The sequence below is a fragment of the Oryx dammah genome, unplaced genomic scaffold (assembly GCF_014754425.2).
Source record: "Oryx dammah isolate SB20612 unplaced genomic scaffold, SCBI_Odam_1.1 HiC_scaffold_28, whole genome shotgun sequence".
Taxonomy (NCBI): domain Eukaryota; kingdom Metazoa; phylum Chordata; class Mammalia; order Artiodactyla; family Bovidae; genus Oryx; species Oryx dammah.
This window is the reverse complement of record NW_024070212.1, coordinates 98,418,133-98,444,290: the sequence shown is the minus strand read 5'-3', so window position 1 is coordinate 98,444,290 and position 26,158 is coordinate 98,418,133. Positions and strand designations below refer to the sequence as shown.

The 26,158-nt window shown below is 44.0% G+C and overlaps 3 protein-coding genes across 12 annotated transcripts in view; 1 reads left to right on the top strand and 2 right to left on the bottom strand.

Moving 5' to 3' along the window:
- The window catches only part of TESK2 (testis associated actin remodelling kinase 2), a 137,322-nt gene extending 125,466 nt beyond the window's left edge, over positions 1 to 11,856 (bottom strand). For both annotated transcript variants that reach the window (XM_040231309.1, XM_040231310.1), the window contains exon 1: positions 11,530 to 11,856. The gene's annotated coding sequence lies outside the window, so the exon portion shown is untranslated. The remainder of the gene's footprint in view (positions 1 to 11,529) is intronic.
- Positions 11,857 to 15,689: 3,833 nt separating this feature from the next.
- CCDC163 (coiled-coil domain containing 163) lies at positions 15,690 to 20,587 on the bottom strand. 9 transcript variants are annotated; one of them, XM_040231333.1, is made up of 11 exons: positions 20,277 to 20,587; positions 19,910 to 20,039; positions 19,776 to 19,809; positions 19,443 to 19,636; positions 19,269 to 19,350; positions 18,921 to 19,107; positions 18,742 to 18,809; positions 18,382 to 18,449; positions 17,977 to 18,077; positions 17,532 to 17,665; positions 17,011 to 17,305 (listed from the first exon to the last, which is right to left on the bottom strand). In XM_040231333.1, exons 1-11 carry the CDS (start codon positions 20,288 to 20,290, stop codon positions 17,187 to 17,189), a joined length of 1,131 nt encoding a protein of 376 aa, XP_040087267.1. In that variant the 5' UTR covers positions 20,291 to 20,587; the 3' UTR covers positions 17,011 to 17,186. The 9 variants fall into 9 exon arrangements, with proteins under 9 accessions (XP_040087274.1, XP_040087267.1, XP_040087269.1 ...); XM_040231335.1 differs by having other exon boundaries at positions 17,538 to 17,665; XM_040231334.1 differs by having other exon boundaries at positions 19,443 to 19,633.
- Positions 20,588 to 20,599: 12 nt separating this feature from the next.
- MMACHC (metabolism of cobalamin associated C) lies at positions 20,600 to 25,863 on the top strand. Its single transcript, XM_040231349.1, has 4 exons — positions 20,600 to 20,774; positions 23,168 to 23,362; positions 24,035 to 24,187; positions 25,083 to 25,863. Exons 1-4 carry the CDS (start codon positions 20,694 to 20,696, stop codon positions 25,494 to 25,496), a joined length of 843 nt encoding a protein of 280 aa, XP_040087283.1. The 5' UTR covers positions 20,600 to 20,693; the 3' UTR covers positions 25,497 to 25,863.
- Positions 25,864 to 26,158: the final 295 nt, after the last annotated feature.

Genomic DNA, 26,158 nt, shown 5'->3' with positions numbered 1-26,158 from the left:
TGAATTTAAGAAGACCACTTAGGTCAGTTAGGCAACTCACCTCTTCTTTTGAGTTAGAAGGCTATTTAAGAGACTGGGGAAAAAAGCAATCAAGATAAAAGAGGAAGTTAGGTTCCTGGGGTTAGGGCAAGCTCTTCTATAGTTTACATTACGAAGTTGATGTCAAAGGAAAAATCTGATAAAAGGCAAAACAAAATTAGTACTATGAAATATTGTCAAAAAGTATTCACCAAAAATATTTTTTATTCAATCTTATTTCTCTCCCAAATGTATCATTTCTACTAAAGGGAATACTTTACAGCCATTAAAAGTGACACTTAACTATAAGCACATAAAATATATATATACAAGAATATATTAACTTACATGCTGTCAGTAACAGAAAAACAAAACTGAAGACAATCCAAATATCCATCAATAGGATAGGTTAAATAAACAGTAGTATATCCAAATAATGTATTATATAGTCATTCAAAGAATGAGATAAATTCTATATATACTAACATGGGGAGATGTTTAGTTTCACTGTCCAGTGACCATAGTACGTTGCAAAACAAAATGTATAGTGCAATCTTATTTTTATTTTTTAAATATAATAGTAAATATTAATATATATCCAAAAACCAATTTAGAGGTACTCATATATTAAACTGTCATCTTGGTGGAAGATATGATTATATAAGACTCATTTTTGTATGGAATACATTTCTGTTCAGTTTTTTTTTCACAATTATCTTGCATTAATTTTGCTTTTAAAAATTTAGATTAACAGTATTGCAAAGTAAAATAAAGTAAAAACAAAATTAAAAAAAAATTTAGATTAAAAGGTTAGAACTAAAAATCACCCTTTTATCCCTACCACCACAGGAGCTTAAATGACATGAGATGATATTTATGATATATGTTAAATGGGAAGAGGGAAGGGCAAAAATACAAAAACTGCATAATCAATAATTATATAAAATTATGCACTGGAAAAAAAGGAATTATACCAAAATGATAATGTTGTTTTGGGTGGAAATGTATGACTTATTCTTTACTCTTACTCTAAACTATCTGTAATACTATATTGATAATAAATATAGAAAAATGCAAATAATTTCACAATCAATGTGTAATGAACCTGAGTCTCTGAAAACACTCAATTATGAGTGTACAGATATAAAAGTGTACAAATATAAAAGAAGTAGTAATTCAGTTAAGTTCATATTAGCTACAGCATGTACACATTCAGTTAAGTTCATATTAGCTACAGCATGTACAAATATAAAAGTAGTAATTCAGTTAAGTTCATATTAGCTACAGCATGCATGCATGCATGCTGTTGCTTCAGTTATGTTCGACTCTGTGACCCAGCAGGCGTCTCTGTCCATGAGATTCTGCAGACAAGAGCACTGGAGTGGGTTGCCATGCCCTCCTCCAGGGGCTCTTCCCTACCCAGGGATCAAACCTGCATCTCCTGCATTGCAGGCAGATTCTTCACCCACTGAGCCACCTGGGAAGCCCGACTACAGCACACTACCTGGCATTTCTTCTACTTTCTGATAGGGATTTGCTTCCTTGAAAGATTTTCTTTCTGATTTAAATTCAGGAAAAAAATTTCAGTTCAAAAATAAAAATGTATTCTTTAATGTAATCATGGAGCTTTAAGAGGACTTTTGCAGGGGTTTTTTTGGTTTGTTTTAGGAGGGTTTTTTTGACCATGCCATGCAGCTTCCCCCAACAAAGATCAGAGTGCCCTGCAGCGAAAAATAAGTCCTAACCACTGGATAACTATTAACAAAAGGTATTTGCAAACAATGCCTATATTCAGGGGTCTTCACTCTGTGTGTGTGTGTGTGTGTGTGTGTGTGTGTGTGTGTGTGCATACTTTCCAAATAAAGGGTCATATTCCAGTCTGAAATGTTATTTGTTTAGATACAATTTTGATAACATTTCTATTATTTCACAGGTATAAAAGATTTCAACATCATTTCAGACTAGCCAGAAGGAAGCACTGAAGAAAGTGGGGAAAACCACTAGACCATTCAGGTATGACCTAAATCAAATCCCTTAAGATTATACAGTAGAAGTGACAAATAGATTTAACAGATTAGATCTGACAGAGTGCCTGATGAACTATGGACGGAGGTTTGTGACATTGTACAGGAGACAGGCATCAAGACCATCCCCAAGAAAAAGAAATGCAAAAAAGCAAAATGGCTGTCTGAGGAGGCCTTACAAATAGCTGTGAAAAGAAGAGAAGTGAAAAGCAAAGGAGGAAAGGAAAGATATAAGCATCTGAATGCGGAGTTCCAAAGAATAGCAAGGAGAGATAAGAAAGCCTTCCTCAGCAATCAATGCAAAGAAATAGAGGAAAGCAAGAGAACGAGAAAGACTAGAGAGCTCTTCAAGAAAATTAGAGATACCAAGGGAACATTTCATGCAAAGATGGGCTCAGTAAAGGACAGAAATGGTATGGACCTAACAGAAGCAGAAGATATTAAGAAGAGGTGGCAAGAATACACAGAAGAACTGTACAAAAAAGACCTTCACAACCCAGATAATCACGATGGTGTGATCACCCACCTAAAGCCAGATATCCTGGAATGTGAAGTCAAGTGGGCCTTAGAAAGCATCACTAAAAACAAAGCTAGTGGAGGTAAAGGAATTCCAGCTGCGCTATTTCAAATCCTAAAACATGATGCTGTGAAAGTGCTGCACTCAATATGTCAACAAATTTGGAAAACTGAGCAGTAACCACAGGACTGGAAAAGGTCAGTGTTCATTCCAATCCCAAAGAAAGGCACTGCCAAAGAATGCTCAAACTACCGCACAATTGTACTCATCTCACACGTTAGTAAAGTAATGCTCAAAATTCTCCAAGCCAGGCTTCAACAATACGTGAACTGTGAACTCCCTGATGTTCAAGCTGGTTTTAGAAAAGGCAGAGGAACCAGAGCTCAAATTGCCAACATCCACCAGATCATCAAAAAAACAAGAGAGTTCCAGAAAGACATCTATTTCTGCTTTATTGATTATGCCAAAGCCTTTGACTGTGTGGATCACAATAAACTGTGGAAAATTCTGAAAGAGATGGGAATACCAGACCACCTGACCTGCCTTTTGAGAAATCTGTATGCAGGTCAGGAAGCAACAGTTAGAACTGGCCATGAAACAACAGACTGGTTCCAAATAGGAAAAGGAGTACGTCAAGGCTGTATATTGTCACCTTGCTTATTTAACTTATATGCAGAGTACATCATGAGAAACGCAGGGCTGGAGGAAGCACAAGCTGGAATCAAGATTGCCAGGAAAAATATCAATAATCTCAGATATGGAGATGACACCACCCTTATGGCAGAAAGTGAAGAAGAACTAAAGAGCCTCTTGATGAAAGTGAAAGAGGACAGTGAAAAAGCTTAAAGCTCAACATTCAGAACACTAAGATCATGGGATCCAGTCTTGTCACTTCATAGCAAATAGATGGGGAAACAGTGGAAACAGTGGCTGACTTTATTTTGGGGGGCCTCCAAAATCACTGCAGACGGTGACTGCAGCCATGATTAAAAGATGCTTACTCCTTGGAAGGAAAGTTATGACCAACCTAGACAGCATATTAAAAAGCAGAGACATTACTTTGTCAACAAAGGTCCGTCTAGTCAAGGCTATGGTTTTTCCAGTGGTCATGTATGGATGTGAGAGTTGGACTATAAAGAAAGCTGAGCACAGAAGAATTGATGCTTTTGAACTGTGGTGCTGGAGAAGACTCTTGAGTGTTCCTTGGACTGCAAAGAGATCCAACCAGTCCATTCTAAAGGAGATCAGTCCTGAGTGTTCATTGGAAGGACTGATGTTGAAGCTCAAACTCCAATACTCTGGTCACCTGATGCAAAAGGCTGACTCATTTGAAAAGACCCTGATGCTGAGAAAGATTGAGGGCAGGAGGAGAAGGGGATGACAGAGGATGAGATGGTTGGATGGCATCACCGACTCAATGGACATGGGTTTGGGTGAACTCCGGGAGTTGGTGATGGACAGGGAGGCCTCACGTGCTGTGGTTCATGGGGTCGCAAAGAGTCGGACACAACTGAGCGACTGAACTGAAATGAACTGAACTAAGACGGAAGCAAACCGCAACCTGTAATAGTTCACACAACACATGACAGTTTAAAAAAGTCAACATTTATGATGGTTAAAAGAAATTCATTGACATCTGTTGCATATAAAATTTCTTAGCTTGGTATTCAAAGCCTTTGCTCTGCTAAAACTGGCCTAATTGTTATACCCCAGACTTAACCCTCCTTTCAAGTGTAGCTTTCCCCTCCTAACTCGGCTTAAATGATGTTCACCTCATTCCAGCTGTTGTATTCAACATCTTCTTGGTCTTCCTAACTTTACTGTCACAACTCTCCCAATTTACTCTCCAAAATGAGTAAATCTGAGAATTTTTCATGTGTGACACAAAGGCTCTTATTTGGCCCCTGCCCACATCTCCAGCCTCATCTATCTGTATTCCTTTACCCACAGACACAATCTGCTACAAACACAGAGAACTATTTGTAGAGCCCTACTCATACTTCAGTGCCTAGAAGGAATGTTCCTTCTCTCTGGCGTGTTTTTCTTGAGCTCTTCTACGTGGCTCTCTGGGGATCATCTCATATAGGAAGTGTTCTCTGAGTCTTCAATCTCTGCTAGTGCCTTGCAATCTCTTGATAATGCCTTGCACAAAGCTCTGTTATAATAGTTATCATACAGTATTTTAATGGCTGCTTATCTATCCCTTTCATTGGACTATGAGCTCCATGAGGACTTAGACTTGAACTTACCTCCAAATGAGTATGGCATAAAAATATTAATATTACTGTATGAATAAAAATTTACAGTGGGAATAAACTAAAATAAATAATTATGTCATTGAAATTCCGTACCTTCTATATAAAAACATATTCATCCATTCGTTCATTCAATCAGCAAATATTTATTTAGCACCTTAAGGGCCAGGTACTATGCCAAGCCATACAGAGCTAGTGATGACAATATAGACACATACACAAAAAGAATCCTGAGAGTCTTTGAATTTGGGGAAGATATGAATAATTTAAAATCATCTCTATTTCCCAATTCCTTCTTAACGAACATGCATTAGTTTTATAATCTCACACACATAGAAAGTGAAAGGTCCTCCCAAGTTACAAATTCCTACCAATCAGTAAGAATATAATGCCCAAAGTAAATAATGTGCAAATCTGTGAACCATAGCTAATGCAAAAGCAAAACAGTTTTTAAGACCTTTTAATCAGATTCCAATTATACCTAATACAAAAAACAAGATTAAGTACGCAAAAATACTTCATGATTTCCACAGTGCCTACTTTTGAAAAAAGAAAATACCATGCAAACTGTCCAAGAAAAACACTGACCACAAGATCAATACCATCCTAGTTTCCCACACTGCATAAAAAAAAAAAATTGTCATCCTATTCCATTTAATTGGAGGAGGAAATGGTAACCCATTCCAGTATTCTTGCCTGAAGATCCTATGGACAGAGTAGCCTGACGGGCTATAGTCCACAAAGGTGCAAAGAATCAGACATGACTGAGCGACTAAGCACATTCCATTCAATGCAGAAGAGGTGACATCCTCCATACAATTTGTTCAGAAGACAAATTAATAAACACCATATTTCATCTGTATAATGATTTACAGTTTACAGTTCACTAAGCACTTTGACCTTTACAACAATTCTGTTTTCTTATTCCCACTGGACAGATTAAAAAACTAAGGGTTGAGATGAAGAAGGTCTTTCTAACTATGACTCAAAACCAAAAGTCATAAAAGAAAGGACTGATAAGCTTGTCTACGTAAAAATCTAAAAGTTCTGCATGGGAATAAAAGAAGTCAGAAGACAACTGTCAAAATGGGAAAATATCTGCAATACTTCAGACCAAAAAAAATGTATTTTATCATCTTATCATACATATATATGATACACAGTACACAGTACACATAGTGTTAGTCGCTCAGTCATGTCCAACTCTTCGGACCCCATGGACTGTAGCCTCTGTCCATGGAATCCTCCAGGCAAGAATACTGGCATAGGTAGCCATTTCCTTCTCCAGGGAATTTCCCAATCCAGGAATCAAACCCAGGTCTCCCGCAATGTAGGCAGATTCTTTACTGTCTGAGCTACCAGGCAAGCCCATATACATATACAAATACACATATATTACGAATCAAGAGAAAGAGACTTACAGAACAGTAGGAAAGAGATCTATGACTCAAAAGAAAAATAGGTAAAGAATTTAGACACAGTTTACAGAAATATGAGTGATCAAACAATATAAAAAATCCTTGATCTTAATAATATTTTAAAACTTAAAACTACTCTGAGCTATCATTTTTCTCTATCACACTGGCAAAAATTCAAGTCTGATAACAGCACAACTGACATAACACTGGTAACACTGATCCTAGAGCCAGAGTACTTAGCTTGAGTTTCTGCCACAGTAGCTGTGTGATTTGGGCAAGGCATTTAAATTTTCTACTCATTAAGTATTCTTCTGAAAAATGGAGATAATAATTGTACCTAACCCAAAGGAGGTTATTAAGATAAAATGAAGTAATGTATATAGAGCACTTAGTATCGGGAACACAGAAAGCACCATGTAACTGTGATAACAGTTAATGTTGGTGAGTGAACAGGCAACGTACATTTTGGAGCAACCCCAAAGGAAAGCAATTCGGCAATATATTTCATAGTTATAAATGCATACATCGTTTAACTTAGAAATCCCACTTTCTACAAAGTTATCCCACAAAGGGCCTTACACACATGTAAGATGGCAGGCATATGTTCAACAGTCTCCATCATAGAACTACTTATAATATCAAAAGACTAGAAGCAACACAATAAGGAACTATTTGACTAGAAATAAATTATGATACATCCATTCAATGAAATACTACGCAAAAAAAATTTTTTTTTAAAAAAAGCAGGAGTTCCCCAATGACCTAGTGGTTAGGAATCTGGGCTTTCACTGCCATGTCCCAGGTTCAATCCCTGGTTGAGGAAGTGAGATCCTGCAAGGTGAGAGATGTGGCCAAAAAATAAACAAAGGGTAAGAGCAAAAACCGTAAAAATAAATTACATTTTAAAAATTAAAAAAGCAGAAACTATGTACTGAACTGGAAAGATCTCTAAGACATATTAAGTAAAAAAGTAGTTTGGGGGTAACAGTTTGAAGGTGCAGAACAGTGGGGACCATGGACTAACTTTTGCATGAAATGTAGAAAAAATTAGATTACATATTCATATTTGTAAGCATTTGCCTAAAGAAAGTCTCAAAAAATGTAAAGAAACTAGTAAAAGCAGTCAGGAAGGGAGCATGGGAGGACTAAGCATAGGAGTGAGATTTTTGCTGCTTACATAAAATATATAAATGGGCAACTAACTATTTGAATGTATTACCTTTTCAAAAATTAATTTTTAAAAAAAGCTCAGAGCATAAAAACTTTGCCTACAAGCATAGAGTTAATCATAACAGGATGGTTTTGTCACACTGTCTTTCTGAAATTTTCAAGAATGTAAGATTTAAAAATTATCACAGGAGTCCCCTGGTGGTACACTAGATAAGAATCTGCTAGCCAATGCAGGGGCACAGGTTCAAACCCAGGTCTAGGAACTAAGCCCATGCACTACAACTACTGAAGTCTGTGTGCCTAGTGTCTGTGATCCACCACAAGAGAAGCCACTGCAGTAAGTCCAAGCACAAGAAGAGTAGCCCCCAGTCGCAGCAACTAGAGAAAGCCCACGCAAACGTAAAAAAGACCCAGTGCAATCAAACATTAAAAAAAATAGTCATAAGTGAGACTTCCCTGGTGGTCCAGTGATTAAGATTCTGCATTTCCACTGCACAAGGAACTAGCATTCCATATACCACATGGTGTGGCTATAAAATAATAACAATGATGATGAAGTTTTTTAAAATAAAAATAAAAATTATCACAAGTAAGTTTTTCTCTGAAACAACCACTCCCTCAACAAAAGTAACACCAGTGTGACCACAATGAAGTCATCTCCATATGATGACTTGGAAAATATATATAACAATGTGAGTCTAAAATATTCACCATCACCTACACTATTCAATGCAATAATTGGGCTTCATTTCCTGGAAGATGAAATTCTCATAAAAGCCCTTATCATAGGTTTCAAATTCCAATACAACATTCATTTTGCAGAAAAATGAAATATACGACACAGGAATTATATTCGTAAAAACTTTCACATGGAGAAAGAATCATTAAAGCAAGTCAGCTTTCTACTCTAAATAAGCCAGAGGATGAGTACATATAAATATGAAATGTGTAACTTTGGTTTTACAAATAACATAAGTACAAAATGTTATTGGGGATAATGGGTTGGAGAGTCCTAGCCTAGCTTCTCAACATATACACTTTTAAACAGAACTAAACAGGCCTGAGTTCAATCCCTCAGTCGTGTCCAATTCTTTGCGACCCCATGGACTGCAGCATGCCAGGCCTAAAATATTCCAAATTACAAAAGACTGTTTGAGACCACCATCCCAAATATATATATACCTGTATGAGAGAATACATCATACATCTAGTGTATCAAGGATCTCAACATTAGTTCACACACACGCACACAAGTACTTGTACCACCTAGTACTGCTTTTGAACAAGTGACAAGGAACGTCCAACTCAATTTTGGGTCCCTTAGGGCTGCCCTGGCGGCTCAGTGAGTAAAGTGTCTGCCTACAATGCGGGAGACCTGGGTTGGATCCCTAGGTCAGGAAGATCCCCTGGAGAAGGAAATGGCAACCCACTCCAGTACTCTTGCCTGGAAAATCCCATGGCCTGAGAAGCCTGGTAGGCTACAGTCCATGGAGTCGCAAAGAGTCGGACACGACTGAGCGACTTTCCCTTTAATTATGAGCAGCCCCACATATAGAACCCAGCATCTCCTCTGTTCCACTTCCTGCTTCATAGTGAGCAACTACGACATCCATATTGATGACGTAATATCTGTCATGTCCCTTATCCTCCCACTAGTTCAATAATCTCTATTCCCCTTCAACAGCACTGAGACAGTTACATCTTGTTTTTAGTTTTTACCTTGAAACTATATTTATATTGAACTCACAGCTTTCTCATTTTGTATCTCTTACCAAACCTAGTCTTCAACCACCTTTCTGATTATCTCCTTATTCTCCAAGTACACTAGCCCCAATGAACGTTTTATTTCTTATAGCCCCAGCTTGGACCCTCAAAGTCCATCACATCTCCCACACTACCATTAGCAATGTAAAGTTTCTCTCCATTTTATCTCTTTCTTGTAAATTCCACTTCTGGATCCACCCAATCATCTTTTTTGCCCTCTTGCTCTTAGGCTGCTGAAGAAGTATAAAATCCATGGTGCTAGGCCCCATAATTATAAATATTACTGGACCTACATGTGGTTAGCAATTTTTTGTTTGTTTAATCCTTAATCCATCCCTCTTTCATGTTCCATTCAAGATTTCCAAGGCCATAAAACTCAAGCCAGAAACTCACCATAGTTCCTTCAGTCTTCAAAGATAATTGACTTCTCCACAGATAAGCGAGCACATCAAGAAAATAAGACCATCTTTAAACTCGCTCACTTTCTTTCCCTCCAACATCAGTATCCATACTTAATGTCTATTCTTGTGGTGTCAAAAAATGAAACGCTCAACATATTAAAATTTCCCCTTATAAATAAAGTTTCCCTTCAACCTACAAAACTGTTTCACTCATACTAAGAAAAACACACATGTGCCATAGTGGAAAGAACACAGGTTTCAGAACTAGACAGATTTTTTTCAAATTCTTGCCTATAGCCTTCCCAACTATAAAAGAGGGATACTGCTGATACTAAACAAGGCTGTTCTGATCTATAAAGCATCTTTATGATACGCAACCTATAGAATAACCTCAACAAAGGTGTTTCAATACTATCAGTTTTCCTTCACAACCACAGTTATTGAACAAGGAATTTTACTCACTGTTCCACATCTGTTTCTCAGTCCATCATGATCTGATTACTGCCATCCATCATTCCCACCATCAAGCTATCTAAAGCGTCTTTCAAAGAAAACAAGTGATCTCCTAATTACTAAATTCAGTGGTTTCTTCCTAATTCTCATTATACTGGTATCATACACTGATAGTTACCCTCTCCCTTCCTGAGATCCTTTCTTCCTTTGGCTTCTATCATAATGCCACTCTGTTCTAGTTCTTGTCCCATTCTTTTAACCTCTCTTTCTCAATGTCTACTACCCTACAAATAATGATATTCTTCCTGGTCCACAGCCCTTTTTATCTCTTCTTTCAGCATTACCATCCAATACTAAGGCTTCAAATATCCTGCATATATTCTTAGTTGACCCTCAAATGTATGTATCCAGTTCCAAACTCTATCCCAACTTTCAGACCCAAATTTCCACAATAATACCTGAAAAACACCTCAAACTAAACTTGCCCAAAACCAGATTCATTACCTTCCCCCATAACTGCTCCTTTATTCTCTATTTCAATTAATATTACCAATCCATCCCATCAGTCACGTTAGAAATCTCCCACTAATTCTCTCCACTTTGTTTTGAGAGCACATGGAATTGCATGCCATTCTCTTCACTCTCCTCTGACCTGGATTAGCACATTACTTTCCAAACTACCTAGGCTGTCTGCCTCCAAGTCTTCGCTTTGAATTCTTCCTCCATATTTTCACCAGAGATAATCAACCATACTAAACTCCTGCTTAAAAAAGCTTTAAAAGCTCCCCATACCTATGGAATAAAGTCCAAATTATTTAGCAAGGTTCCCCACCCTGCCCAGAGGGATAAACTGACAGGTTTTTATTTTTAAATTCAACAAACCCGGTTTCACTTCTAGCTAAATCTGAATACTGGCTTAGTCCGGATTGTTCAAAGAAAAGGATAAAAGGCAAAGGAGGGAAAAGGAGAGATTGGGATAAAAGGGATGACAGGGGAGGACTGAAAAGGAGCTAGTAGTGCCTGAGGGGAAGACAGTATCTGAGGGTAGAAATGGATGAGGGAAGATTATGTTTGATAAAAGTTTGAGAGTCCAGATCTCCGTCTGAGCTGACAGGGTGAAGCTTAAGGTCTCAGACACAGGAGTCCTCCGAGGAAATGAAGGAGTCCTGAGTCGCTAAAGTGGGAAAAGTACCTGAGAGGAGTCGGGGACTGGGTAACATTTATGAACGAACTTCTCATGGGTTCCGGGCCTCTGAAGAGGGCAGAGAGAAGGCGCGCGGGGAGGGGGGAGGGGGGGGAGCTGTCCCGGGACCTTGAGGGAAGTGAAAAGAGTAGGGGAAGGGGCCGAGGAGTGTCCCCAGCCGCTGAGAGAAGGGCCTCCGGGAAGTGAAGGACTTTTGCCAGTGCTAAAACACCCGAGCACCAATGCTCCGGAGCCCAGGCGGGTAGCAGCCGCGCGCGCGGGCCGGGTGCCCTGGGTTCGTGCCCCACGCGCTCTCTTGGCGTTACCTGAGGCGGGACTGAGCAGCGAGAGGGGTGCCTGCGCAGGCAGGAGGGGGAGGCGAAGGCAAAGAGGGAGCATAGTAGCCCTCACTGCTCGGAGGCGGCAGCGGCTCTTAGCCTGCGGAGGCGGTGGGGGTCCCTCTCGCAGAAGCCGGCGACTCGGCGGGGCCAGCGGCGGCGGAGGGCGAGGAGGCTACTGCCATGACCCCCCAGTCGGGGTCGCTCCCTCCGCTTGTTCGGCGGGGCCAGGAGGATGATCCGGCCGGAGAAGCAAAGAGGGCAGCTGGGAGCGCCGCTAGGCTCCCTGGCCGCGAGCGACTGAAACGCCTGCCCCGCAGGGCAGGGGAGTTTGGGGCGGGGTTTAGTTAGCCCCGCCCCTCACCTCAAGCCCTCAGAACAGCCAATCAATCGCTAATCCTTGAAAAAAACGAGCTGGTGAAATTGCCCAATTAGCGCTAGGAATACCACGTGGTATGAGGGCGGGCACAATGGGCGTTCAGAGAAGCCAATCATCAGCCCAAAGCTCCAACTCTGGAGGACTAAGGGAGCCAATAGGAAGAAAGTAGAGGTAAAAACAGAAGAAGCAGTGTGTGGAAAAGGCGGAACCAAGGGCGGAACCAAGGAGGAGGGAGGGAATACACCTGGGGGAAACCCAAGTCCAGGAGCCACTCAGAGGGCGGGACAGTAAACACAAAATGGGCCAATCAAAATGCCAAACATATAAGCTCTTGGTAATTGATAAAGCCAACAGAAAATGGACTCGACCGGCGCGGCTTTTGGGTTGGAGAAGAAACAGCTGAGTAAGAACTATCTGAGTAGGCAAAAGCTGTATGAACGCAGAGTCCGACAGGATCTTAGTGTAGTGTGGGGAGAAAACTGATGTGAATAATTGTTAGCGACTTGAGATAGTAAGAGCAATGAATAGAAATGTTGAGCGAGTAACTCATCTAAACTAAGAGATTCGATTTGGTGAGGGCTTCTAGGAGGAGGGAACCCTTGAGCTGGCTTGAAAACAGGGCAAGGAATAGAATTTTGTTCAGCTGTTCAACCGGTACATATTTCCTCTTGTTTTCCCTATGCCTGAACCTCAAGCAGTCATAATCTCATGCCTGAGCAGATTGGAATAGGATGAGAGCTTCCAGGGGAAAAAAGCAGGTAAAGAAACAAAGGAGTATGGACCTTCTTGCACCAGTGCTCCCTAGGGTTGGAGACCTCCTTTCTGACATCTTTAGGTTTACCTCCTGCTGGGTCTTTACAGATTAGTGGAATTTGAACAAGTGGAGTGGTGTGCATTCTTGATGGCAATAGTGTTTAAGAAAAGGGACTTCCCTCGTGGTCCAGTGGCTAAGATTCCACAACTCATAATGCAGGGGGTCTGGGTTCAATCCCTGATCAGAGAACTAGATCCCGCATCCCACAACTAAGAGTTCCCATGCCACAACTAAAGATCTCACTTGACTCAAATAAGACCCATGTACAATCAAGTAATTTTTTTTCAAAAGAAGTTTAAGCTTTCTAGTTAGCTCAGTGGTAAAGAATTTGCCTCCCAATGCAGGGGATGCAGGTTCATTCCCTGGGTCAGGAAGACCCTCCCTAGAAGAGGAAATGGCAACCCACTCCAATATTCTTGCCTGGAGAATCTCATGGACAGAGGAGCCTAGCAGGCTACAGTCCATGGGGTCCCAAAGAGTTGGACACGACTGAGCACGCACACTGTGAGGTAGGAGATAAGAATGGAGAAAAAGTTTAAATGTAAGTTCAGTTTAAGTGCCAGACTTGTCCTTTCTTTTTTATGCTGTGAGAATTATCAAAGGTTCTTTAGCAGGAGAGTAACCTTAACAGGATACTGTTATAGAAAGATGGATAGCTCACAGGATCTCTCAAGGGAGAAAAGAGATCAACATTGGCCCAGTTTCCTTGGCCAAAAGCCTTTTCTGTATCATTCTTCTGGCAACAAATCATGTGCTGCCACCTGGTGACAGTTCAAATACCATTGTTCCACATTGCTATTGGAGCCCTGGCACCCTTACAAACCTGTCTTCCACAGACATTGATGCGAAAGAGTTGATAAATAAGCAGAGCACTGGTAGCAAGTAGATTAAATAATATCATTATGCCAGATGTATCACCTCCCCAGTGAAAGATGTAAAACACAGGGTTTCCTTGCCCTGCTTCAGTAGGAAGATGAGCCTTGATGGGAAGTTTTGGGGGTTTTTGAACAGCTTATATTTGACCCAGGTCTGATCGTTGTCATTCCACTCTCATTAATCTCCCTAATGCTGAAGGGAAAGAAACCCTGAGGATTGCCTTATAGCTATTCAGGTGTCAGAGGCCCACTCTTCATGACTTGTCTGCTAGTTAACTCAGGGCCTTGAATGTACCCCATAACAGGAAATAGTTCCTGCCCTCCTCACCTCAGCCTTTTATTATGCTTTTATTTCAGATAACTGTCTCCTCTTCCTAGCTAGATTGACCTAAGAGCTGGGAGTCCATTGCACACTTTTGTTGTTGTTCAGTAGCTAAGTCTTGTCTGACTCTGCAACGCCATGGACTGCAGCACACCAGGCTTCCCTGTCCTTCACTATCACCTGGAGTTTGCTCAAACACATGTCCATTGAGTCAGGGATGCCATCCAAACATCTCATCCTTTGTCGCCCTCTTCTCCTCCTGCCTTCAGTTTTTCCCAGCATCAGGGTCTTTTCCAATGAGTTGGCTCTTCACATCAGGTGGCCAAAGTATTGGAGCTTCAGTTTCAGCATCCGTTTCTGCCCTACTCACCCCCAGCCTTTTATTGTGCTTTTATTTCAGGTAACTGTCTCCTCTTCCCAACTAGATTGAGCTAAGAGCTGGGAGTCCACTGCACATCTTAGCTCAGGACAAATACATACCGACTGGTATGCATTAAGTTCAAGAAACATCATCCACTTGTGTTAAGCAACTATACTCCACTAAAAATTAATTTAAACAAAGGAATGCCTTTGAGTCAGTTCTAATGAGGTGGATGAGCCTAGAACCTATTATACAGAGTGAAGTAAGTCAGAAAGAGAAAGAGAAATATCATATTCTAACGCATATATACAGAATCTAGAAAAATGATACTTAAGCATTTACTTACAGGGCATAAATGGAGAAACAGACATAGAGAAGAGACTTGGGGAGAGGGAAGGAGAGGACAGGCTGTATGGAAAGAGTAACATGGAAACTTACATTACCATAGTAAAGCCAACAGGAATTTGCTATATGGCTAAGAAAACTCAAACAGGGGCTCTGCATCAACCTAGAGGGGTGGGATGGGGAGGGAGATAGGAGGGAAGTTCAAAAGGGAGGGAATATATGTATACTTATGGCTGATTCATGTTGAGGTTTGACAGAAAACAACAAAATTCTGTAAAGCAATTATCCTTCAATAAAAAATAAATTATAAATAAGTTACAAAAAAGTTTAAAAAAGAAGAAAAATCCACTTAGTGGATAAATAACATTATTTTGGCTATGTTTAGCAGAGGAAGAGACTTCATGAGACCTCAGTGAGATGCTACTACTTCTAGGGAAATCTTGGAATGCACTGTCCAGAATACAAAGCCCAGGTAAGGAAAAAGTAAAGCTTCCCTTACCTGCCTAGGAAGACATCCTTTCCAGAGAGCATCCAAGCGGAGGAAGGATCAGAACCAATAGCTAAAAAGCATTTTTTAATATAACAGGAAATATCAGAGTATCTAACTCCTAGTAAGTACTGAATCATAAAATTTGTTTCGGTTAATAAATACAGACATGTATATTTACTAGGCTACAATTCAGTCTAAACTATTTCTTACTAGAGGTCCCAGTCAAAAAATCCTGAAAGCCACTGGATTAAAGGTTGAGGCTGAAAGAACGACCAAAGAGGAAATTGCTACAGAATCACAGTCTGGGCTGCTGAGGATGAAGAGATATAAAGGGGCCAGAGAGAGCCTCAAGAGGCAGAAGCTGAAAGAAAAAAAAAAAGAGGGCTCCTTCTATTGCCCAGGTCAAGGGCCCACCAGAATGTCTTGTCCTCCTCTGCATCCCCACAGCAGTACTGCCCCAAGCACTGGCCTACCTCATTCTACCCACCAGACTGGGAGATTCCATCTCCTTCTGTAAGGCTCAGAGAACTGCACTCTGAAAAGGACATTCAGGGACAGCCTCTAGTGGACTGACAAAGTTTATTATCCAGCCGTGTGGTTTTATGGTCTCAGGGAACAGAGCATAAAGCAGACTTGCACGTAGCTTTTCTTGACAAACTTCAAAGCATTCAAGCATAAAATACAGTTCCCACTGCCCAAGACATAACATAGCTTTGGCGAAACTCTAAAGAGAGTCTTATCATGAAACAACAGTCCTTGCTCCCAGAAACAGGTGGTCAGAAGGAAGCCTCTGAATGCTTCAAGGCCGGGCGTATGACCCTTCGTCATCCATTCCCAGCCTTGGGCACCCGGTGAACGCTCATAACCCTTTGTTATGCTCATTCCAGCTTCCAACCTTCGTCATGAGTGAAGCAAATACATTTTCAGTATTTGCTTAAAGCCTTCCAGCTCCTCCACATCCTTCCAATTTCCACTGAACACAGGGTCTGTACTCAGAAGATACAATCATAAATGCCCATGAACTTGGATTTCAGAGAGGTGGCAGGAAGCAGTCAAGTAAACAGGAGGAAGAAAAGGTACAGCTGAGCCTATCCCATGTGGGTGCTGATTCACAAACACGAATTCAGTTTAGTCGCTCAGTCGTGTCCGACTCTTTGCGACCCCATGAATCACAGCACACCAGGCCTCCCTGTCCATTACCAACTCCCGGAGTTCACTCAAACTCATGTCCATCAAGTCGGTGATGCCATCCAGCCATCCCATCCTCTGTCATCCCTTTCTCCTCCTACCCCCAATCCCTCCCAGCATCAGGGTCTTTTCCAATGAGTCAACTCTTCACATGAGGTGGCCAAAGTACTGGAGCTTCAGCTTCAGCATCAGTCCTTCCAATGAACACCCAGGACTGATCTCCTTTAGGATGGACTGGTTGGATCTCCTTGCAGTCCAAGGGACTCTCAAGAGTCTTCTCCAACACCACACTTCAAAAGCATCAATTCTTTGGCGCTCAGCTTTCTTCACAGTCCAACTCTCACATTCATACATGACCACTGGAAAAGCCATAGCCTTGATTAGATGGACATTTGTTGGCAAAGTAATGTCTCTGCTTTTTAATATGTTGTCTAGGTTGGTCATAACTTTCCTTCCAAGGGTAAGCATCTTTTAATTTCATGGCTGCAATCACCATCTGCAGTGATCTTGGATCCCAAAAAAATAAAGTCTGACACTGTTTCCCCATCTATTTGCCATGAAGTGATGGGACCAGATGCCATGATCTTAGTTTTCTGAATGTTGAGCTTTAAGCCAACTTTGTCACTCTCCTCTTTCACTTTCATCAAGAGGCTCTTTAGTTCCTCTTCACTTTCTGCCATAAGGGTGGTGTCATCTCAAGGAGGGTTAAACCATTTTATTGCAATTGCCAGACAGGGATGGACAGGCAGTGACAAGCCTCAGTAGGGAGGTCAAACACCAACTAGATCAAGAGGGGAGGGGCAGGCAACTCAGAAACAGGACCTTGGAGGGGAAGGTGAGCAAAGAAGACTTCATCCTACATTACAAGTCCTTACAGGTCACTTAGGAGTATCTTGGGGCCCTTAAAGAATAGGTCCTCTTGCTCAAGACTCTGGGCCTGGAGCTGAAAGCTGCTGGGCTCCGGGTTAGAAAGGGTATGCCTCTGGAGATCTATGAGGAGAGAAAGGGGAAAAAGAACAAATCATCAGCAAGCACTGTGTTACACATGGACCTAGACTTGGGCCCTGTTGGGGAGGGACATACAGGCCTGATGGGATAAGGAGCGACAGAGGTTGATGGATTTCCAAAGAAAGAGGCAGAGACCCCATTCTATCCAGTGTCAAACAATTAGGCAGCTGGCATCCAGGCACCACTCAGATTCAGCCTCCTGCCTTACCCTCACCTAGCTTCCTTAAAAGTTCCCAGCTACTGTTACTGTCCAGAAGCCTGACTTCAGAGCTAGATGAAGAAAGCGACATGGTGAAGGTAGGCAGTCTGGGCAGCTTAGATTGAAGGACATGAACGGAAGTCCTGCAAAGGGGAAACAATCAGAGGTAGACATGGTGACAGTGGGTTAAAGGGGCCCTCCCAACACAGACCTGACCTGTCCCTGAGGCTAGGATTCCAGTCTCTTTCCCCTTTATCCTCTAAATACAGAGATATCTCAGAGACACTGTGTCAAGTAAAGAAAATGTGCAGTACTGCCCATATAGGCTATAACCCCCTACCACACCTTCCCTACCAGCTCATGTCAAATCTGAGATAGCTGAACTTTGGTCCCCAATGCCTGGCCTCTGTGAGCCAAATCCTTTCCACTGCCATAAGCACCCACATCCCCTCACCTGAGGAGGTCATGCTCCTGCCGGGCATCCTGGACCTCTGTTCTGACAGCCTCCAGGGTGTGACCTTTGCCATCCTGGCCACTTTGCAGCTGATCCAACATCTGCCATACCATAGGGTCAGGTAGGACCAAACCTCTACCTCTCCAGGAGGAGCACCCGCCTCCCCATGATTAGCCTCTTGAGCCCATTTGGAGCCTTCATGCGGACAAAGATAGTTTCTCGTGTCCTTTAGTAGAGGGCTTGGGAAGAAGAGCTTTGGAGGGAGGTGGAGTCAGCACAAGGAAGAGATGGAAAGAGATAGCAGTAGGAGAGGGTATCCTGGCCTGCCCGCAAAACAGGATAGATAGAGAAAGGAAGGGGCCTCCAAAGGGAGAGATGAACAGATAGGTCTGATCCTGGTCCTACCTTCCAGCTGCAGGCCTGAGCTTGCTGCCTCTCAGTTATCTGTTTCAGCAGCAGCTCCTGGTGCTGGCCTGCAGATGAGAGAAAATGGAGGGAATGTCTCCATAACTTCCTTCCTTCCCCTTCCCTGCCTTGCGCCCAGCCTGGCACTGAAAACGGACAGATACATTCTGGTCCAGCTACTGGGCAGTTTCCAAGCTGACTGGAGAGACACACTCACACTATATGAGAAAAGACAAAATACTTGGCCAGGTTTCTGGGTAGCTCAAGCTGTCAAAGGTATGGTCATTTATTAGGAAAGCAAGAAGGCTTTTCAGAGAAGGGAACAGGTGAATTCATACGCAACCTCAATATTTTACTCACTCAGCTGGTCCCGTAGCAACTTTAGTTCTTCCCGAAGAATCTGTGACTCCTCACACAGCAGTTGCTGCCTTCAGGGATAATAGCAATGTCATTCTAAAGCCAATTAACAAGCCTAGAGGAGGCTACCAGAGTACCAGGAGTTCAGGGCTGAGGAAGGCAAGGTTTTGCCCATCACTTACGCATTCTGAAGCTCTTCGTGAAGGCCACTGGTGGCACTGCACTTCTGTGGTCCTGTCTGTATTTGGACTCGGGCCTGTTCCTGCACTTGGCTTCGAAGGCCCTGCAGTTCCCTTCTCATCTCTTCCAGAAGTTGCTCCAGGAGAAGGACCCTTTGCTCTGGGCCCCCCTGCAGCAACCTTAGTGATGCTACAGTGAGACAAGTAGGGGATCAGCCCCATAAGAACTTCATACACGAGCCTGTAGACTCCACTTGCAAGTTAAGACACAAGTGCACAGACAACAGAAGAGCCACAAAATGTGCACACACATTTGAGGCTGTGTATATGAAGAAAAGAACGATCAGATACCTTCCAGGGCAGAGATCTGGTACTTCTGCTGCTCTCGCTCTTCCAGCAGGCCCTGGACAGCCTGCCGTAGTGCTTCAGTCACCTACCCAGGCAGAAAAACCCCATGAGCACTGGTAACCTCATCCCACACTCACACAACCCCAAATATACACACCTCAGGAGTCCATGCCTCACCTGAGCCTGGGATCGAAGCTGGGATCGTAGAATAGTAACTTCATCCCAGAGAGAAGATGTACTGTGGGCCTCAGCCCAGTTTAGCCTCTCTGGAAATACAGGAGCCGCCTCTAGAGCCCAAGCCTTTTGAGCTTGGATTCCTGACTGAGTAGGCAAGTGATGAGGGGAAATCCAAGCCCCAGCCAGGTCTCCTGCTGAGGGAAAAAGGAAGAGACAATTGCAAAGCCCGTTAGGCAGAGGAGGGAACAGATGTTTCTTTAGGAAAAGAAAAAGTTGGAATTTGGAAGGAACAGTGGATAACACTGGAAAGAAAGGCTGAGGGACAATATTTACCCCCGGTAGATACTCCAAGTGGATACAGCCGTTGCTACAAAAGAAACAAATGCACAGGCCAATGAGTTCTGTTTTGCAATCTATTAACCCACATCCCCTAAACAGGGGGGCGGGGGTCTCAGGCGGCCCCTCACCTTAATCCGGCTCACATTTCGGTCCGTAGCATTGAGAAGCGCGTCGAGCTGCTCAGACCAGCTCAGGCTCCTACTCATAGCCTGCGGCAGGGGTCTGGCTCCCTGGCGTCTTGTGCCCATGCTCCCCACACTGTGGACACCAAAGACACAGCCCTGGGAAGACCACAACTTAAGCTCTAAAGAGATGGGGGGGGGGGGGGGGGTGGGATGCAATACTAAAGGTAAGGAAGCAATAATCAGACCAAAACTGAGCTTCTGGGACTAGTCGGGGGAGTGGCTTCCTTGCGGAACTAGGGGAAAAGCGGGATGCCCTGATAAACATATATCAATTGGGAATTGAAGATGCTGAATCTTGGTTTAGACTCACAACTCTGGCGCCATAACACCGAAACTGTGCCAGTGACCACTACCGCCGCCCAGTTCAAACCTTACGGTAGGCCAGGACTGGCCTCTGCGGCGCCACTTGGGAAATTGAGTTCGCCTCTATTGGAGACAACCGGCGATGGAAGCTACCGAACTACGTTTCCCTGGAAGCAACACGCGCAATCACAGTTCCCCCATCACCGTGAAGCTTCCCGGGAAACCGAGTTTTTCTGCTTCTGTAGTTGGTGCCTCTACGAACTGAATGAACTACGTGTCCCAGGATGCGTCGCGCAGAGACGACACAGTCCCGCAGCTGATCCCCGTAGCTCTAGGGAAATGGAGTCCAAGCCGTCTCAAAGCGTAAAGTCCCGAGTAACCTTGAGACTCCATTCCCCAGCAGGCTCAGAGTGTAACGTGCGCTATGGAGCCGCTAGTCGCAGAGCTGAAGCAGAAGATTGAGGACACGTTGTGCCCTTTTGGCTTTGAAGTTTACCCCTTCCAGGTTGGTTTATCCCTGCTGCGGTGCTAGGGCGAAGCGTATGGATGGCTTTGGTGCCACTGACGTGGGGCCCGTGAATTTTCTGATCTTTCTCGAGCTCCTCTGGCCGCGTGTCCGTTTGATTGTCGAGACAGGGCGCTTGGGCTAAATGGGTACAGCAGCGTTGCAGGTGTGTGCTTTTGTTGTTATTGTTCAGTCGCTCAGTCGTGTCCCACTCTCTGATCCCATGGACTGCCCCACTGCCAGGTCTCCCTGTCCATCAACAATTCCCGGAGCTTGCTCAAACTCATGTCCGTTGAGTAGGTGATGCCATCCAAACATCTCGTCCTCTGTCGTCCCCTTCTCCTCCTGCCTTCAGTCTTTCCCAACATAAGAGTATTTCCAATAGTCATCTCTTTTACCCTCCTACAATGCTGTACTGATGAGTGGGGGGAGACACCATGTGATCCAGTAACCTCGTGGTTTTGTCACCTAGGTAATTTAGAGGAAGAAGGGGATCTGTGGAGCCGGAGTCACTTTGGAAGCTTCCTGAAGGAGTTTAGGAGAGAGCAAGGTCTGGGAATGTTTGTATGGCTCATGAGCAAAGGGCACGTTGAACAAGCAAACAGTTGGCTTGGTTGTTCAATCTACCTGTGAAAGGTTACATTCATGATGTTGCCAATCCATCAATGCTGGGCTGGGTTTGGAAACTGTACACTGGCCTGACACAGAAGTCTGGCATCAGGACCTACGCTTATTCACATAGGTCCATTTCCCCCCACATCCAGTGCCCTCTGCACTGAGCCCTGTGCTTAGTGCAGAGCTAAATCAACTCAACCTGAGCCTTTTGCCTGATGCTTAAGAGGCCACCCTTTCCACTTCCCACGGAGTGGCATACAGCAATGCTGGGAGAGGATTATAGAGAAAGAGGTAGTTGGGTCTAGCCTCAGAGAGGCTTCCCTGGAAAAAATGGAGTTGAGCTATATATGAAAAGATAGATTGGAAGGAAGGAGGGTCATGTATATCTCAAATATCAGAAATAGCTTGAGTAAAGGTATGGAGGTAATGTTGGATGGCAGGTGTGGAAGAGATTGGAGATGGCTGTCTGATATAATCAAGAAGACCTTGGTAGTAGGAGCTGTGGTATCGAACAGTGTGCCATTTACAGCCCTGCCAGTCATCCTATGTTCCTACTTCTCTCATCTTCCCAGCACCACAGTCATCCACAGTGATCTTTAGGAATCTGTCTCCTAAATCTGTTTCCTAAATTCAACCTATCTATTGTATGGGTGAGAGAGTTGGACTGTGAAGAAGGCTGAGTGCCTAAGAATTGATGCATTTGAGCTGTGGTGTTGGAGAAGACTCTTGAGAGTCCCTTGGACTGCAAGGAGATCCAACCAGTCCATTCTGAAGGAGATCAACCCTGGGATTTCTTTGGAAGGAATGATGCTAAAGCTGAAGCTCCAGTACTTTGGCCACCTCATGCAAAGAGTTGACTCATTGGAAAAGACTCTGATGCTGGGAGGGATTAGGGGCAGGAGGAGAAGGGGATGACAGAGGATGAGATGGCTGGATGGCATCACGGACTCGATGGACGTGAGTCTGAGTGAACTCCGGGAGTGGGTGATGGACAGGGAGGCCCGGCGTGTTGCGATTCACGGGGTCGCAGAGTCGGACATGACTGAGCGACTGAACCGAACTGAACTGAATGCTCTGGTTCAGCCCACTATTAGTCATTTGGATTTCTGCAATAACTTCCTTGCTGTCACTTTGCCTCTATTCCTTCCTCTACACTGCAGCCAGGTTGATCTAAAATTGATCATGTCAGTTTTCTTCTTAAATCTTCAGTGGCTAACCCCTCACTGTCAGCAAATTAGACCCATATTCCTTCAGTTGGTATTCAAAGCCAGTCACAGTCTCATTCTTACTGATCTCTCCAGCCTTCTCTCCCTCTGCTCCCCTCCACAGATGCTTCATTTCTATCAAACTAGACAATTTGCTATTCTCCAAGTATGCTTTGCATTTTTTGCCTCTTTGTTTATGCTGGGACCTGTTTAAAACACGCACCAGATTCTCCCTCTCCACCTCAGCCTGTAAGTTACTTTCCCAGCCATCAAGACTCAGCTTCCAAGAAGCCTTTTCTAATTTCAGAGGACCTTCATTGGCCCTGTTATTGCACTAACCACAGTACAATCAATTTCTTTTTTCTTAGTTGTTTATGAATTCTTTGCCTATTATAACTCTGTCAGATGAGTCCCCCACAAACAGACATCACACAGCATCAGGAGAATTTCATTGTTTGAATAAGAAGGAAGCTGGACAAGATGCATGAAACCTTGAATGCCAGGCCAAGGTATGGGCCTGGCTAAGGCCTAAGTTGGCCCTCTTGTGTGGCTTAAATTCTCTCTCTGTTCCAGGTGGCATGGTACAATGCACTCCTGCCTCCAGCCTTCCATCTGCCCCTGCCAGGACCTACACTGGCCTTCCTGGTACTCAGCACCCCTGCCATGTTTGACCGGGCCCTCAAGCCCTTCCTGCAGAGCCGCCACTTCCAACCACTGACTGACCCTGTGGACCAGTGTGTGGCCTACCACCTGGGCCAAGTTAGAGAGGTGAGCAAGGCTGGCTATAGCCTCACCCAGCTTCCAAACCTGCATCTGCTTCTAGTTCCTCTAAACTCAGTACAGAATCTAGACCTATGACAAGGAGCCACTTCCCCGGCAGAAGGCTATCCTAAAGCCAGCCTTGACATTGTGATCTCTCCCCATTCTGCCTTCTCATCTCAGGTTTAGCCACCCCCTCTAGCCAACCAGGTCTGAAATGGATCAATCTCACCCTTCACTGATGGGCAACTTGATGAGCAGACTTCCCTTGACCTCCAAGTAAAATAGGAATAAGCCCCAAAATTCTCCATGCATCTCCCACCTGTCTTTGCCCTAGACCTGGGAGCCTTATGGGGTCTTTTGAGGACAGAACAGGACCCCTGCACTACATACTTCACATGTATACATAAATACATCTACATACACTGGGTCTCCCCAAAGCTGAACCGTCTTCCTCCACACTGGGCCTCTGGAGGCCAGAGCCATAACAGAGGTTTCTGAACAATCCTAAACAGAATTATCATTTTCTTCACACTGGAGCCTCCAGTCCCACTCCAAGTTTAAGGTCATGTTTTCCCTTTAAACATGACTTCTAAGGACAGGGCCATGTTAACACAACTGAAGGCTCTGTTGAACATGATCATGATTCCAATTGCACTAAAAGTCTTCATCTTATCCCAGAGCTTCCCAGAGCTGCAGATAGAAGTCATCGCTGACTACGAGGTACACCCCAACCGGCGCCCCAAGATCCTGGCCCAGACAGCGGCCCATGTAGCAGGGGCTGCTTACTACTACCAGCGACAGGACGTGGAGTCTGACCCTTGGGGGACCCAGGTCAGAGGGCAAGTATGAGCAAATAGGGGCTGAGAAAGGAAATGAAATAAAATTCCATCAAGATTTCAAGTCCCAGGAATTCCCTGGTGGTCTAGTGGTTAGGATATCAGGTTTTCACTGCAATGGTCCCGGTTCAGTCCAAGTTCTGTTAACCACATGGCACAGTGAAAAAAAAATTTCAAGTCCCATTCTTCCACCTTCCCTGGGTAAAGGAATTGCTGGGCACAATCCAGGACAAGAGTGCACCATGGTCAATGATCCAGTTCCATGATTTGTCTACTTGCAGACACATCAGGTCAGAAAAAGTGAAGTGTTAGTCACTTAGTTCTCTTGCGATCCCAGACAGTAGCCCACTAGGCTCCTGTACACAGAATTCTCTGGGCAATAGTAGCCTGGGTTACTGTTCCTTTCTCCAGGGCTTCTTCCCAATCAAACCCAGGGATTAAACCCGTCTCCTTCATTGGCTGGCAGTTTACCATCTGAGCCACCAGGGACCGGGTTAGAGAACTAGTCTGTTACTCTTTGTGACAGAATGGAGCAGGTAGAGCTGCTATTAAGCCCACGGTGCGACTGGGAAGCTGAGGCTCAGCTTAAGCAAACTCTCCCTGAGGTCAGTGACTTCATGAAAAGTTGACGAAGTAAGGGAGCCCAGCCAAGACTGACAGAAGTTCGTGTTCGCGTGTGTGTGTGATCTTAGTTCCTTGACCAAAGATAGAACCTGGGACCTTGGCAGTGCCAGTGTGGAGTCCTAACCATTGGACCACCAGGGAACTCCCTGACAGGCTCACATGTAGCATCACTGTCTGTTAAATGAGAAGTGAACTAGCTTGCATTGATGGTAGTTATTGGTGCCTAGGACCACTATGACCTTGCTTTCTTTTTACCCTCTCCCCAGCACATAGCAGGTGTGTGCATACATCCCAGATTTGGGGGCTGGTTTGCCATCCGAGGAGTGGTGCTGCTGCGAGGAATAGAGGTGCCCAATCTGCCACCCACAAAGCCCGTTGACTGTGTACCCACAAGAGCTGACCGCATCACCCTGCTTGAACGCTTCAATTTCCATTGGCGTGACTGGACTTACCGGGATGCTGTGACACCTCAGGAGCGCTACTCAGAAGAGCAGAAGGTGTACTTTTCCACTCCTCCTGCCCAACGCTTGGCCTTACTGGGCTTGCCTCAGCCCTCAGAGGAGCCTAGCTCTCCATCCCAAGAGCTTCACTTCACTACACTCTTACCCAAGAAGCCTCAGAATCCCAGAAGAGGCTGGCTCAGTCCCACAGTTTCCCCACCTACATCCCCTGGACCCTGATACCTTCCCTGCCCGTGGGATCTTCATTTAGGGCAGTGGCACCTGTTAAAAGACTTTTACACTACTATTATTATTTCACCAGGGAAGAAACTTATTTTGGGTACAAAATGATTATTTTTGATAAAGAATTCTAATAGAGATCTTAAATGAAAATAACAAGGCTCAGGAAAGTTTGGTTAAGACCAAAGTAGATCCAGACCTCACACCTGCCTTGGAATGTGGGATTGCTACCTGTTACCTATTTCTCTGCAGTGCTTCAAAATGCTGCCTGTTACAGGGTGTGAGGACTATCCCCTCAATAATAATACCTGCTTCAGAGGGTTATCATGCTGACTGAATAAATGTGAAATTGCTTAGCATACAGTAAGCTGTTGTTGAAGGCCCTGGGAATCCTGTACTACTGCCCACAGGTAGGCTGGGCTAGTGGTGGGGTGTGGTATCCGGAAGGGCACATACTGAAGGATCTTCAGTTGTAAATCTGCCCTAACCTTGGGCCCAGGAAGAATCCACCTTCACCCCATTGACAACCCTCCCTCAGAACAGATATGAATGAGAACAAGTTCAAAGTGAGTGAAGTTGCTCAGTTGTATCTGACTCTTAGCGACCCTGTGGACTGCAGCCTACCAGGCTCCTCCGTCCATGGGATTCTCCAGGCAAGAGTA